Genomic DNA, 14158 nt, shown 5'->3' on the forward strand with positions numbered 1-14158 from the left:
TGCGCCGGGGTAAGGGGGTGCGCGGAGCCGCTCCCAGCGCCCGCCTTCGGTCAAACCGGTAATGCTCCGAAAAATATGCCTTTCTCGGCCTTCGCGTTTCTGGTAAGCAAACTTTAATTCAGGTCGAGGCGGACAATAGACGGTTCAGTGAGTTTCGCTTTCCCGATCTCATTTACTCGTGGTCGTTGAGTACACGCACTCCAGAAGAAAACTGAAATCTGGATAAGCTGTTTACATTGATATATTTCCAGTGTTTTGTGTGAACGTGTGCGCTTAATGTATAAGATTGTGTCCCTCCGGAATAGGACATTATTAAAACACCTTTAAATTAGAAACAATAAAAATATGTTTATTTAATAAAGAATCTTAGAATCTTTATGATACAGCATTCTTGCTGTTGGGGGGGAATAACTACTGTTTCAGTTAGTTTTGGCTTGGGTTTCTTTAATTATACTAAAATACATATTTATCATAACTTATTATTTTCTAGGCAGGTGCAATCAGTGTTGTATGTCACCTTTTAAAATCTGCTATTACCATGAGCTATCTTGCACTTACTGACATGATTTCTCTAAACAGGTCTTTTTAATAGTTAGGGCTATGTTTAAAATCGGTATCAATTGGAGCAGTGACAGTGAAAGTTCGTGACTGAGGGAGGAGTGATTGATAACATTGTGGTATGCCTTAGTGGCCAGTGTAGCCTTCAAAAATGCTTAAAATTAAACTTATGACTTAGTGCTCCCTTAAGAAGCTTTTCTTTGTAGAATGTCATTATCTTTACAAAACAGGTTATGTTTCTGTGTGTCTGGGCCTGTACTCTGAAAGGGTGGTGTATAAACTCTTTGTAAGATCACTAATTCTGGGGGTGTAGGAAAGACAAGTGCTCAGAGTGTTAAATACCCAGTTTCTGTCTCATTAGGAAAATATTCTATGAATTACCAGCCTGTATGCTCAAAGCTGGTCAGGTTAATAAGTATATTTGTAGTACATTTTATCAAGAGATTCTAAAGAATATTTACTTTATCGCTAGGTAGGTGGCTAAAAAGAAGTAGGAATATGCTACAATAAAATTTTTATAATCCTGGTGTGTAATATATCTCACATTTAAGCTTACCCAGTCCATGTATTTTTTAAAAGATTACATTGATGTTTAATTGCATAATTAAACTGCTAGTTAAAGTAGTGTGTTTGTTTCTATAGCTTGGAATATGTTACTATTTAACTTAAAAACTCTTTTAACAAGGTTGTATTTTCTTTTGTAAGGGAGAATTTAATATGCAAAAGGTGGAGTTATTGTCTGTATACTGAAATAAAAGCTGTTCTGGAAAGTAACAACTTTAATATCGTGATACCATATCACAGAGAGTTTTAGCATTCAAAAAACTGCAAATCATTATTTGTTGCCTGTATAAAGCATGTAGTTTAACGTATGGCTTGGTTTTGTTTTTTTGATCCATATTAAGGTTCATCCTTTTTACCCATTGTGATTACTGTTTTCATGTTGTGTGCAGTTAAAATAAAAATATTAAAAAACACAACTGTTTTATAGGTTGGGTTGGATTATTTTTTTTCCTACTCCATCTTTATGAAGGCCTCTGGATTCTGATTTCCTAGAAGACTCTAATTTTGCTATGGTCAGTTACCTCTGTTCCATCAGTTTGCTTCAGTTTCAGTGACTTATCATTTACAAATTTTTTTTCTTACCTTGGCAGACTTCTGTTTCTTAGTCCTAATGTTAAGGCAGGCCATAATTTGATAGCAATGTCTTTAGCAATACTACCATGAAGTTTTCTGCACTGTAGGCTACCACTCACCCAGTTGCGTAGTGAGGGAGGTGTACCTTAACTATGTGTTAATGCCAGTTTCAGTGTGGTCTTACAGAACATGGTATACCTAAATTCACTGTGTCTCTGTGGAAGAAGGAACAACAGAGCATTGTGAATGGGGCAGTTGTGGCTTGCTCCCTTCCCCACACTGCAGCTGCTATATATTGTAATCTAGTGCTATTTGAAGGGCTCTCTGACTTTGCATGTGCTATATTCTTATGGCTATAAATGTTCCTTTCTGTAGGAAGCTGAAGCTTGGGTTGTGTCTGGCTTTCCTGTTTCAGGTTTCATCTACTGCTTCCATGACCAGCTTCTGAGTTTTTGGGTGCCATTTTCATTGACAGTCACAGAGATCAATATAAAGGTGTGACTGTACAGTTAATTTGCATCTACATTGTGCATAAGATGTGTACATGGTAGTGTATGATGCAGATGTTAAAGATCTTTGACAAATCAAAATTGGTAGCTCTGACTGACACTGAGAGGCGTCTGCATCTTGCTTCCCAGATCTGAGAGTTTGGAGGGGACTTCCAAAAGCAACCAGGTGAATAACAAATTGCCATTCTGTCTCTAGCAAGTATGAAATTGTGGTAGCGCGGGAAGGAGGAACAGAGAGTGGAATGCTGATGTGGGGAGGGTAGGAGAGTAAAGGTATTGTAAGGTTAAAGACTCAGCTGGGGTTTAGGAGGCTTTATTCTATCAGGTGCAGTGCAACTGAAATGTGGCTTTTCTGCCTTTAGACTGAGCTTAGTTTCAGGCATTGTTAGGGTGCTTTAGTGTGTATAGCAGGAGCCTAAAGTATGTTATGTAGATTGTCTCCTCCTTGCATCGTTATTGTAGAACGGACTGGGGCAGAGGGGCACAGAAATGTGATGTTGCCACCACTATTGCAGTATATTTAAAATTCTTACACTGTGTTAACTATGCTGGACCCAAATTAATTTCTGCAGAACCATTTTAGTGATGTCAGGAATTAAAATCTGTTAGGTCTCTGCCATACTCCTGGCAAAGCATACACGATGTTAAACAAACCAGAATTTCCAAGGTCATTTTTTAGAATACCAAACACTTAGCCCAGTCGATATCATAGAAATCCACATTTGTAGACCGAAAGGCTACATCTGCCAGGGTTTGCCAGAAAATTCCCTGACCAGCTCATCCCAGTCTCTTCATGTGTCAGTTACAGAGCATACACAATTGCACCTATGTATGTCTTCACATTTTTCTGTACCTTAATGTACACATCTAGTTTCATTTCAGTTGTGTGGTTGTTGTTTCATGTACTCTCTAGCAAGACCTAAATTAGTTGTGCTCTCTGCCTCTTTCTACCATGGCAGAACCACTTTTTCTTATCCACTTAGTAAGTATGTAATTGCCAGGCATCAATTTTGTCTGAAGACTTGATGCAAATTTTGTTCTACTCCTGCATTAGTTGCCTTCTAATCTTTTAGCAGTCATTTCTGGTTTCTTACTTTTTTTTTTTTGCCCCTTCCTACTCCTTCCTCTCATTCATGCCATGTGCCTGTTTGATATAGTACATGGTGTAAGTTTCTGAATTCTAAATGCAATAGTAAATGCTATTGTAGTTAACTGTAGTTTAAGAAAGTGCAAGGATTGATAAGGTATAACTATAGTGTAGTGAAGGCATGTGTTACGGAAGAAAGGATTTTAAAACTTGTTCTGTGCGCATACAACTATAACTAAACTTTAAGAAAAAAACCCTAGGCTAGTTAAACCTGTAAATTAACCTAGCTGAACAACTAACAATGCTTGTTAAGTTGCATGTTAATATATTTGAAATTACATTCGTTGGGTCCATTACAGTCCAGGCTATGCTAAACTGTGCAACAGCCAGCCAAAACCACCAAACAGTAGCTTGTGTCTTAATGGACATAAAACTCCTTTTGGATGTTGAACAAATTTGACTGAGCTAGCCATTAAAATGACTGTCTTTTTGTGTATAACTCTCTATATGTCTTGTTTGTAGAAGTTCTCATTTCATAATTAGTGGTGGTTTTAAAGCATCTTAAACTGGCCACTTCACAGGTGGAACAGCTGTTTAAATACATTTCATTTTCACTGCAGAAGATCCTTTTGTGGAAACAGGAGGATGCTTTAAGCAATTGGATGCATTAGGTGGTGCAAATAGTTGAAAGAGGTGTTTGGCTAGGTATTTTCTTACACGCTTGGAGTATCTGTGAAACTAAAAACCTATTGCTATTTATCTGTGTATAAATAATAAAAGGGAAGCTGTGAATCAGACTAGGTGGTAGTAATACAGATACTTGTGGTCGTGGAACCTTAAGTGCTAAAATAATTCTGTGACCTTCAGAGGATTGTTTGTGGGACAGGAGCCCAATTACGTGGGTATACTGAGGTATACTGAGAACAATTATCAAAAGCAGAGGGGGAAAAAGTATTTTTCAGATTTGTATGCAACAGTTCTTTGCAGAATTTATTTCTTTTTCAGGCATTAAAGAAAAATGAAAAGCCGATATCTGTATGATTGGCTGCAGTTTTATGGTAGTTTAAGCTGATCTAACTTGGGACCGCTGAAGTCCTGTATGGTTTTGCATTGTTTATTCTGCATCACATCCGATCCTGAAATCAGGGAACTGAACCATTAGAAGGTTACTCCCTTTTCTAATACAATTACTTTTGTGCTGATTTAACTCCCTGAACTGGGTTGTTACAGGATGAGATTGACTCAAGTGCCTCTCTTAACCAGGGGGAAGGACTGAAAATGCTTAACTAGGGATAGGATCATGGCAGCAAACAAACACCCAAGAATTAAGTATTCACAGTTTTGGATATTGGCAGTTGTACAAGCAGTACAATGAAAAATACAGAATCAAAAGCCACATGCCATTGATAATGGCAGATCTAAGCACAGAGTGCAGTTAATGTGCAGTTTTCATAACTGGGATCAAATATCTTTCTGGCTATAGTTGAGCTAGGTTAAAAGTCAAGCTCCTTGTTCCCTTTCACTGTGTGCTTGCGTTAGATGTTAGTCCTCACAGATTTGATGTGTAATTGAAGGCATCTTTGCGTACACACCTAATTCTGGCAAAATGGTCCAGACTGGAAATCCTAAGTGTGGATTTCTCCAAGTTATTAGGAGCGATTATTTGTAAAGGTGCAAGGTAATGAAGCATTATTTTCACTCAGATAGAACCAGGACACTGATTTGCCTGCAGTGTCATGTGCCTCTCTGAAATGTGGATGGCTTTTATCCATCCTGGAGATGGGTAGGGACAGGAGAGGGAGTACTCACTGGCCTTAAGAGGTTGAGTGTTTTCTTACATATGCCATAAGAAATTCCAAGCAGTCCTGTTTAAAACCCTGATGATATAGTTATTTTCAAATCTGTAGAGCTTCTGTAATTTTTGTCTCATATAACTGCATGGAGAACTTTATCTGCTGCTGCTAAGTGAATATTTGCTAATTTAGGAAATCAGTCTTTCATTTTTTTCAATAAAAGAATGAACATTTTATTATGCATCATACACAGATTAGGAGTCCTGTATCAAACATACAAAATTCATGTAGGATTGCTATGTTTATGCATCTTATCAGCATCTGGTTTTTCCATCAGCTTAACTTATATCAACCTTTGAGTTTATTGCCCTGTTATCTGTAAAGGTGAAATCAAATTCCTGGAAGCCTTAACTGTTTCACTGCAATGTCAGCTGAGTTTTGTGTGTCATGTGGAAAGGTTTGAGATAACACAACTGAACTACTACTAAAATAGTTGAGGTGTGTTTCAGTGGCCCAGTCTTTTTCTTCCTGTTTGAAAGTCACTACTAACAGTGCAGGACTCTGTGCTTCAGTAAATGCTTCAGTTGTTTTTGTAGGGTGGGGTTGGTTTTTTTCATTGTAGCTGACATTAATAGTACTCCTGATAGGCATTTCTATCTAACTGAATGCAGAATAATTATATGCTTGATTGAATATTTGAGACAAGTAGATTTCACTGAGATGGAATATAAAGAGAAACAATGCTTACCACTGATTTGGGCAAATTTGAAGTAGTGCTTTATTGAATAAAAACATTTCAACTTTGGGTGATCTGTAGAGAAAACTTACATAAATAGTCTTTAAACTTTGGAAATTTCAGCTTCGGTGCTGTCTTCTATAAGCTGAAATATGTTTATGCATGTCATTTTGGAAGAAATAAAACCACTAGTTCATTTCATACTGTGTTTTGCATGTTAACCATCTATCAGTTGAACTATAATATGCAGTATTATACAGTCAGAAATTTCATGGATTTAGTGATGAAAAAATATTCATATGTAAATTTATAAATTTACTACTTCTGAGTTGACAACTTTGAGCTACTAATTTTTTTTTTAATCAAATTACTTTTATAATTTAATTTGCTGTAGGACATGGTACTTGCCTTTTGAGCTACGCTGTTTTGCACTGAGAAATGCATGTTAAGAATGACTCAGACTGAATCAAAAAGAATAATGGTCTTTAAACTTCTATAAAGCCCCTCCTACAGATTTTTTTTTCCTTTTCCCTTTCATGCATGGCTGCTATTATATGTCAGTTTAACAGTTCTGCAACATTTTTGATCATTTGTCCATTTTATAAGTAAATTTAATTTTAAAATCTTTTAAGGGATATGCCTTGAATTATATCCTGCTAGTAGGACTGACGCAAAAACTGGTAGTGCTGAAAAATATTCAACAATATTGTAGCTTTAAGTGATCAAGTTGAATTGCAATGCATAACATAAGCAACAAAAGCAGGAGGGCAACAAAAGCAAAGGAGCAGAGCACTCCTGAAAATATGGTTAGTGGTCCTAAGTAACTCAGGCTTGCTGCATTTCCTAGCCCCAGCTTTTTCTTTTCTTTTTTTAAGTCACTGTTTTGTGCAGTACTTCACTGTCAGCTTGTCTTCATATAATGCCATTGTAAATGGTCTTCCAGCAAAATCAATTAATAATACCTTGGATTTGTATTCTTGCAATATCTGCTTTCCTTCAGGAGCGATGTGCAATAGTGATGTGCAATAGTGATGCACAATAGTGCTGCCTGTTAATTTTACTGGAAGTCATACCTCTGTAGTGTCTAGTTACTTTCTGTTTCCCTTTGTAAGTGTGTGATGGCACCTTTGATAGACAGGAGTATCGGTTCTCTCTGTCCTGTTTACTGTCTTTCATCTTCAGAGCTATGTATTGACCTAGATCTAATATTAAGAATTAGTATTACTTCCTTGAAATACTCTTGTAGCAATTGACAGGGTTTTATAGAGTTTTCTGTACAGTAAATCAGTCACACTGCGCTATACAATATAGAAACATGTATTTTAACAGTAATTATGTAGATAATTGTAAAATTTCACAAGAAAGGTCTTGTAGTAATAATTTACAGGTAATTATCGTTACATCTCATGAAGGCAAGAATTTACTTGATCGTGTGATTTGGAACTGCTAACATCTGCCTGAAAATGAGTCAAGTTTGGAAAGTTAGTAAATAAGTTGTTTGGAGTACAGGTCAGAACAATATTTCATGCTTAATAAAGAGCTTCATATCATTTAGGGTTGTAACAAGCATGTATTTTAAGGCTTGTCTGATATGATCATCAGATTGTAATTTTTTTTCATCTACTTTGCTAACAGTGTTAAATCTAGGAAAAGAAATTGTGGACACCGTGAAGTAAGGTATTTCCACAAGTCTTTAAAAGAACACTTAAAGCTATACTATAATAGTGACTGTTAACAAGTTAATGTTCAATTTAGTAAAGCTTTTAGTATCAAAAAAAGTTTTTAAACTCCAATATGAATATCTGAGTGTAAAAAAGAAAAAAAAAAAAGGCAATTTAAGGTATTTAGTGCCAAAGCTACAGGAAGGCAACTGTAAGAATATACTAATAAAATATACTAACTGACAGATTAGATTGATTAATTGTGTTTGGATAACATGTATATGTTGCTGCTAGAACTGTCATCTTCTAGCTTTCTTGTTGAATCTGTAACTTCTAATACGAAATACTTACTGTCTTGGAAATGCGTATACAGAATGACTCATGCAGTGACCTGGATTTGTTTGGCTGAAATCTATCTGTAATAGAAAAATCGGTCTGAATTTACTTTTTACATCTTAAAAGTTTCAGGTTAGTAACACTGTTTAAAATTCACAGTGCAATAAATTTTGTGACAAACTCAAATTTGTTGTAGTGTTTCAGAAGCAGTCAATTTTGTCTTGCTTTTTGCTGGATCATCAAATATGTAGAACTTGTTGTGGTGAGAGTGCATTATCTTACTGGGACAACTTGTTTTCCAGATGAAACTACAGTGTAGTAACTCCAGCACAAAAACCGAGATCTGGAATGTTACATTGTCAGAATGTTGTCTTTGGTGTGACTTTGTAGCTGGGACAGAACTTTTCAAACTCTACTTGTGATTTCTTATGTCTTATTTTTAATTTTTCCAGGCTGCTGAATATGTCCCAGAAAAAGTGAAGAAAGCTGAAAAGAAACTAGAAGAAAATCCATATGACCTTGACGCTTGGAGCATTCTCATTCGAGAGGCACAGGTTTAGTGACATAGGATTACATTTCCTTATCTATGGTCCACTCACACTATTTGGTTCTGGAGTAAAATCAGCATATTCATTTACATAAATCATAATATTGTAAATGCTGTTTTGATTTTCAATTTTTAGAATCAACCTATAGACAAAGCACGGAAGACCTATGAACGCCTTGTTGCCCAGTTCCCCAGTTCTGGCAGATTCTGGAAACTGTACATTGAAGCAGAGGTTAATATTTTTACATTTTTTCTTATATAACATTTAATAGGAGTTTAAGTTTACACTTTCATAAGCATAAATAAGATAGGCACATAATATCTAGGGAAAGGGGGATTTTAAATATGCCTTGCCTTTATTTTGTAAAATAGGTGCAAAGGAGTGATTAAAATGAATTCTAAAGTATTGGGTCTTTTATGACTTGATGATTGTTGCATTATGGAATTGCAACAACATTAAAACCGTTTCAATGGTATTGGAGTGCTTTAGCCTTTTATTTACTTGTCGTGTCAATTTATTGCCTCCCGTGTCATTTATTTAGAGGACTTTTTTTTTTATTTATACGTGCAAACTTACTTGAATGACTTTCTGTGAATGTTTGAATCTTAATTTTTTTGCTTTCTTAGGGAATTGAGTGTTTCTGTGAACAGGGTTTTCAGGGAGGGTGTGGGATGGAAGCTGATTTCTGGAATGAAAATGCTGGGAAAATGCATTAGCACAACTCATTAGCTTCTAAAAATCCTGACAAATTTGTGATTGTTTACACATAACTATATAAAACTTCCTGCTAAGTGCATTGATCGTTTAAACAGTCTTTAATGACATGCACTGTATAATCTGAGTTTTGGTGTGGTGTTTTTTTTTAATTTTCTTTAGCTGATATTTAATACTAATACACATACTTTTTGTGGGCATTTTCTAGCTGCACATTTTCCTTGAGACAAATCTTCTACATGTTAAACTATAGGGGTGGGGACCTGTGTTCTGTAGGTGAGAAATGAGATAGCTAAATTTTTTTTTCCATTTTATGTGAAAATTGCTAAGCAACAATCTGAGTGGCAAAACTGCATTATATATTTACTATATCTTATTTTACATTAAATTACGTATCCAAATGTGTTCTGGCAGTAAATTTTGAAGATTATTAAATAAAATTGGGATCATGGGAATCTAACAGAAAATTTTATATTGCAGTTTATAGTAAGATGTTATAGTGCAAAATACTGCAACCGAAATTTAGTATTACCTAATCAAATATTGTAGAATTTTCACTGTTTTCTTTCCAGTAGTTTGTAGTAGTAGTTGGAATGTTGGTGAATGGACATATGTGGGAGATTGTGAATGCACTAACACATACAGATGCGTATTTTTCCTTTTGGGAAAAGGAGCCAAATCCATTAGCCCCTTGTACCCCGTAATGTTTCCTACGTGATCTAGCCTTTAGAATTTAATCTAGCTTGATGATCACATTAAGTTAGCTGATTTCTGTCGTTATTTAAAACCCATATCTTTCCCATGCCTCAGATTTAAGAGTTGAATAAGACCACCTCAGCCTGTACTACATTATAGATCTTTCAGCAGAAAGTAGTATTATCAGTGTAAAGCCTCTTGTCTGAGGCTTCTTGTCTTGAACCACGTTCAGAGATGAACTGACAAACATTACCTCCCTTAATACCTTTTAACTAATTTGTAATCTAATAGTATTTAGCAACATTAACAGTGGTCAAGCTTAAAACAATCTAGGGTATAATTTTTTACATGCTTCTTCAAGGAAGGAAGATCAGCTTCTACCCAGCAGGTATGGTAACCAGGTAACACAAGGTAAATTCGAGAAGGAAAGAATTGGCATAAAGATCACTAGTTCTTCACGTGTGTGTGTGTGTGTGCGTCTGCCTATAACTATTCTTCAAATATAAGAGAAATGGAAATACGATTCTGTTATTCTAAACAATGGAAAAACATGAACTGTAGAGTTCTGGTAGAGGTTACACTTGAAAAGGGTTATATTTGAAAGAAACATGAGGAGTTACTTTTTAGAAATTTATCTCTCATTTTAATAGGCAAATTTTAAAAATCCCAGTTATGACTTAAATTTTCAACTTTTCTTTCCTGGTTCCAGTACCTTCACTCAAAACATAGTGACCAATTAACTAAAAAGCAACATGCTTATCTCTGCCCTTTTTTTTTTTTTTTAATATATGTAAACATTTATAGCTATCAGCTGAAATAACTTCTTATTTCCAAATTTATCTCTAAAAAATATATTCACACAATTGGGCACTGTTGTCAGTGTTGTTTTAAGTTGGATATCATATGTATAGTCCCATCCGGAAGTAAATTAAAAGTGAAATGTTTTCTCAAATGATCTTTTATCAGTGTGTTTGAATATAAGTTAAGATTTCAATTATTTTTGAAGGCTACTGAGATAGAGGAATTGTTTTGAGGCTTCTTTTATTGCAGCCTTAAGATGTACAAGGAATATAGGGAAGGTATTTTCCAAAATCTTTTTTCCTTGGAAATCCTTGTAGTCTCCTCCTGTTAGAAAGTTTCTCTTGGATAGTTCAGAAGTATAGATCTTTCCAGCCTTGAGTTGGGAAAGTAAACCTGTGGTGAATCTTTGTTTAGCATTGCTTTTGATCCACTTGCACTGCCTCAGTATTTAAATGTGAAAATTGCTGAATCTTCAGTCATCTGTCAGCTGTGTTTTTCCTGATGTCAAAACAAGCATATTACTTTCCTCTTTAACATGGTAACATTTTCTCTTGGCATCACAGAAAGACAAAAAGGGAGAGGAAAGTGGGGGTTGTTTTCTGGCAGGTTGTCTTTCACTAGAGAATTTTGTCCTCTGAACGACATAAATTGGAGCTGAATATTATTACATAGTGGTGGTCTATTATTGGAAGATGAGCTAGGGTGAGGGTTACGATTACGGCCTTACAAAAAAGGAATGAGCCCTTTAACAGCTGTATTCTTTGTAAAATTGTTAGAAATCCTTAAATTTCCCTTTCCCTAACTTGAGAAATGTGTTCTTCTTAGTCACTTCCAATCTTCAAGTAGAAATCATTGTTTATATGAACAAAAACTGTTTCCCTGCATATGCCGGTTCAGTTTATAATGTATAACTTTTAAGTGCAGGCCTTACTGCTGTGATTACCTCTTGTTTTTACGACAGCATTTGTTCAGCTCACTGACTGTTTTCCTTTTCGTGTATGACTTCGTTCCCTATTGGAAGATAGTCCAAAGCAGTGCGCAGCGCTTAGTGTATCATCTAACTTACTGCTATTGATACACAGACTGTGCTGAAGTAACTGGATACTTCACGTTTCCATGTGCCAAGCACTGATTTTGTATGCTCTGGTCTCCCTGTTATGACTGATTTGGTAGCCGGTAGAACATGGAGATTAACTGGGAAGAGCTTTGACAGTTTGTTAATGGGAACTCTGCTATTAAAGTTTGAATTGGTCAAAACATTTTCATTCTCACACTGGTTCTTATTTCTTCCGACATTCAAAGAAGCAGTTGCAGGACATAGAAATAATAGAATTGGATGAAACAACTCCCAGCTCACATTGTTTTTGCGTCATAACATTTGAATGCTTGAGACTTGTGAGAACAGAGTTTCATTTAGTGAATTTGACAGACTGTGTAGTCTATTTTTGATACATATTTTAACAAGTAAAATAGTTAACTTGCTTTTCTGCATCTACAAAATTTAGGAAGTGGTACAGTAATGCCACTCTTCTTACTCAGACTCTTGTTTCCTGTAGTTGCTTCAAGCACATTTTTGTCTTGATACCTTTCCCATAAAAATCTACATCCAGAAAACTTGAATCCATTCACGTCAGTGCCTCTTTCACAGTTTTAAAAAGGAGCATATAAGTCTTGGTCCCCCATGTGCCATAATGTTAAATTCATAGATCACATGATCTGGATTCTAGCCTGTTCTGCTGATTTGCCGAGTCCTCTTGGGTAAGTTATTTAACCTGTTTTGCCATTATTAAAACAGATACCTACCTACCTACCTCACAGGGTTGTTGTGAGGCTCACTTTAGTGATTAAAGTGCTTTTGGCATCTGGCTAAAGGAGTTACAGAAATGTAAAAATAAATTCTGCTGTAATACCCTATGATCCCATAGGCCCAGCTGTCTTTTACTATTTCCTTTATCTCTTTGACTGTTTGAACCATCTTTTAGGTACAGAAAGACTTGATAATGCTTTTCATGCACTTGAAAGAACTTTTACTTTACCAGTGTTGTAAATATTTCAGTAGTTCCGAAGCAAGCATTTGAAGTTGTCACCTTTTTTTCTGCTAGTTTCCTTTTGAGAAATCACCAGCTTTAAAATCCTCTTAAGCACATTTATTAAACCGTGTTCATGTATTTGCAACATTTTTTTAATGATCTAAAGAATTTTTAGTTCCAGTTGCTCTAAGTGGAAACCTTAATCTGTAATTGTCCTGAATGTTTCAGGCCAGTTCACACCACACCTTTTTACCTTTTTTATTGTTGAGTATGTTGCATTATATCCTGGTCACTTTGAATTCTCGTTAGTAGGAGATGAAAGGTTGCCATAATTAAAGATTTAAAAATCATAAGCACAAGACAGTTGCAACAAATACCCCAAGTCTAGAAACAATAAATACAAAGCTAGTAATGTGCGTGTAAAGTGTTTGGCTGTTAATATGTACTTTTTGTCTTGCGAATTTTGCAAGTGAGACTCCTGTGTTATTGCGTGTTCTAAAGAAATTAAACTAGATATGTTTGTTCAGATAACTTCTATTTGATATGAACACCTCGAATTTTAGATGTCTCAGTAACAAACCAGATGCTGTATGAGGATTCAGAGGGTGGGACCAAAGCTTAGGGTTGATTGTTTTGCATTTCATCATATGCAATACATCAGTATCTTTAATTTATGTAATTCACACTGGTGTGGATACTAGTCAGAATGTATCATTTAACATATTTGTATATGAAAAATGTAAATAAAACCATTTAGAAAAATGATTGTTTTTGTTTAAAATGTTTGTGTTTCTTCAAAGCATTTTCTTCCCCTGTTTTACTTCAATCTAGTTCTGAGTTCAGAAAAAAATCGTTATACGTACCACCAAAATTCTTCTGCGTGGGGAAAAATGAGAACTGACTTCTGTCAGGATGAAGTTGGAGTGATCAGAAGTCAAAGTAGTGTAGACTTCTTGGCTGAGATTCTGTTTAGTGGTACTCTCAACTGAAAATATTGTATATATCACTAGCCGATCTTTGTTAATTTCTTAATGAAAGGCATACCCATTATAATCCATGGCCACTCTGCTAGTCCATCACATTTCTCATAGTAAACTTCAGCTTTTGAGAAAGTGCTGTACAGCTGCTCTGTACAAATGTCCATATTGCACATTCTTGACTGCCTCAGTCTGAGATTTTTTTAATCTTTTTTTTACAACTGTATTATTTATGATCTTTCTTACTCATGTGTGGACTTGTTCCATTCCTGTTAATAAATGTTGTTCTGTCTGTGTGATTATTGTAGACTTGCACTAGAAAGTGAATGCAACTTCTTTCCTGTCTTTTCTACTCAATATGTAAATACAGGCATGTACATCTTGCATAGTTGCCATGGTTCTACAAGTTGTATAATATCAGAAAGTTATCCACGTGATTGACATTTGTAGTTTCAGAAGATGCGCGGTACAACACTAGTGGGTTTCTTTGAAATTCTATTTTCTGTATTTGATCATAAAAAGTATCATGGGAAAGTTAGGAATTTTAATTTTTGAAGTGGGAGTGATGCCTAATG

General features: G+C 35.5%; 1 protein-coding gene across 1 annotated transcript in view; it reads left to right on the top strand.

Moving 5' to 3' along the window:
* Positions 1-14158, top strand: part of CSTF3 (cleavage stimulation factor subunit 3) — a 50450-nt gene that overhangs the window by 588 nt on the left and 35704 nt on the right. The window contains exons 2-3 of the mRNA XM_074586189.1: positions 8270-8371; positions 8501-8596. Of these exons, the coding sequence (XP_074442290.1) occupies positions 8270-8371; positions 8501-8596 (198 nt within the window). The remainder of the gene's footprint in view (positions 1-8269; positions 8372-8500; positions 8597-14158) is intronic.

The sequence above is a fragment of the Larus michahellis genome, chromosome 4 (genome assembly GCF_964199755.1).
Source record: "Larus michahellis chromosome 4, bLarMic1.1, whole genome shotgun sequence".
Classification (NCBI taxonomy): domain Eukaryota; kingdom Metazoa; phylum Chordata; class Aves; order Charadriiformes; family Laridae; genus Larus; species Larus michahellis.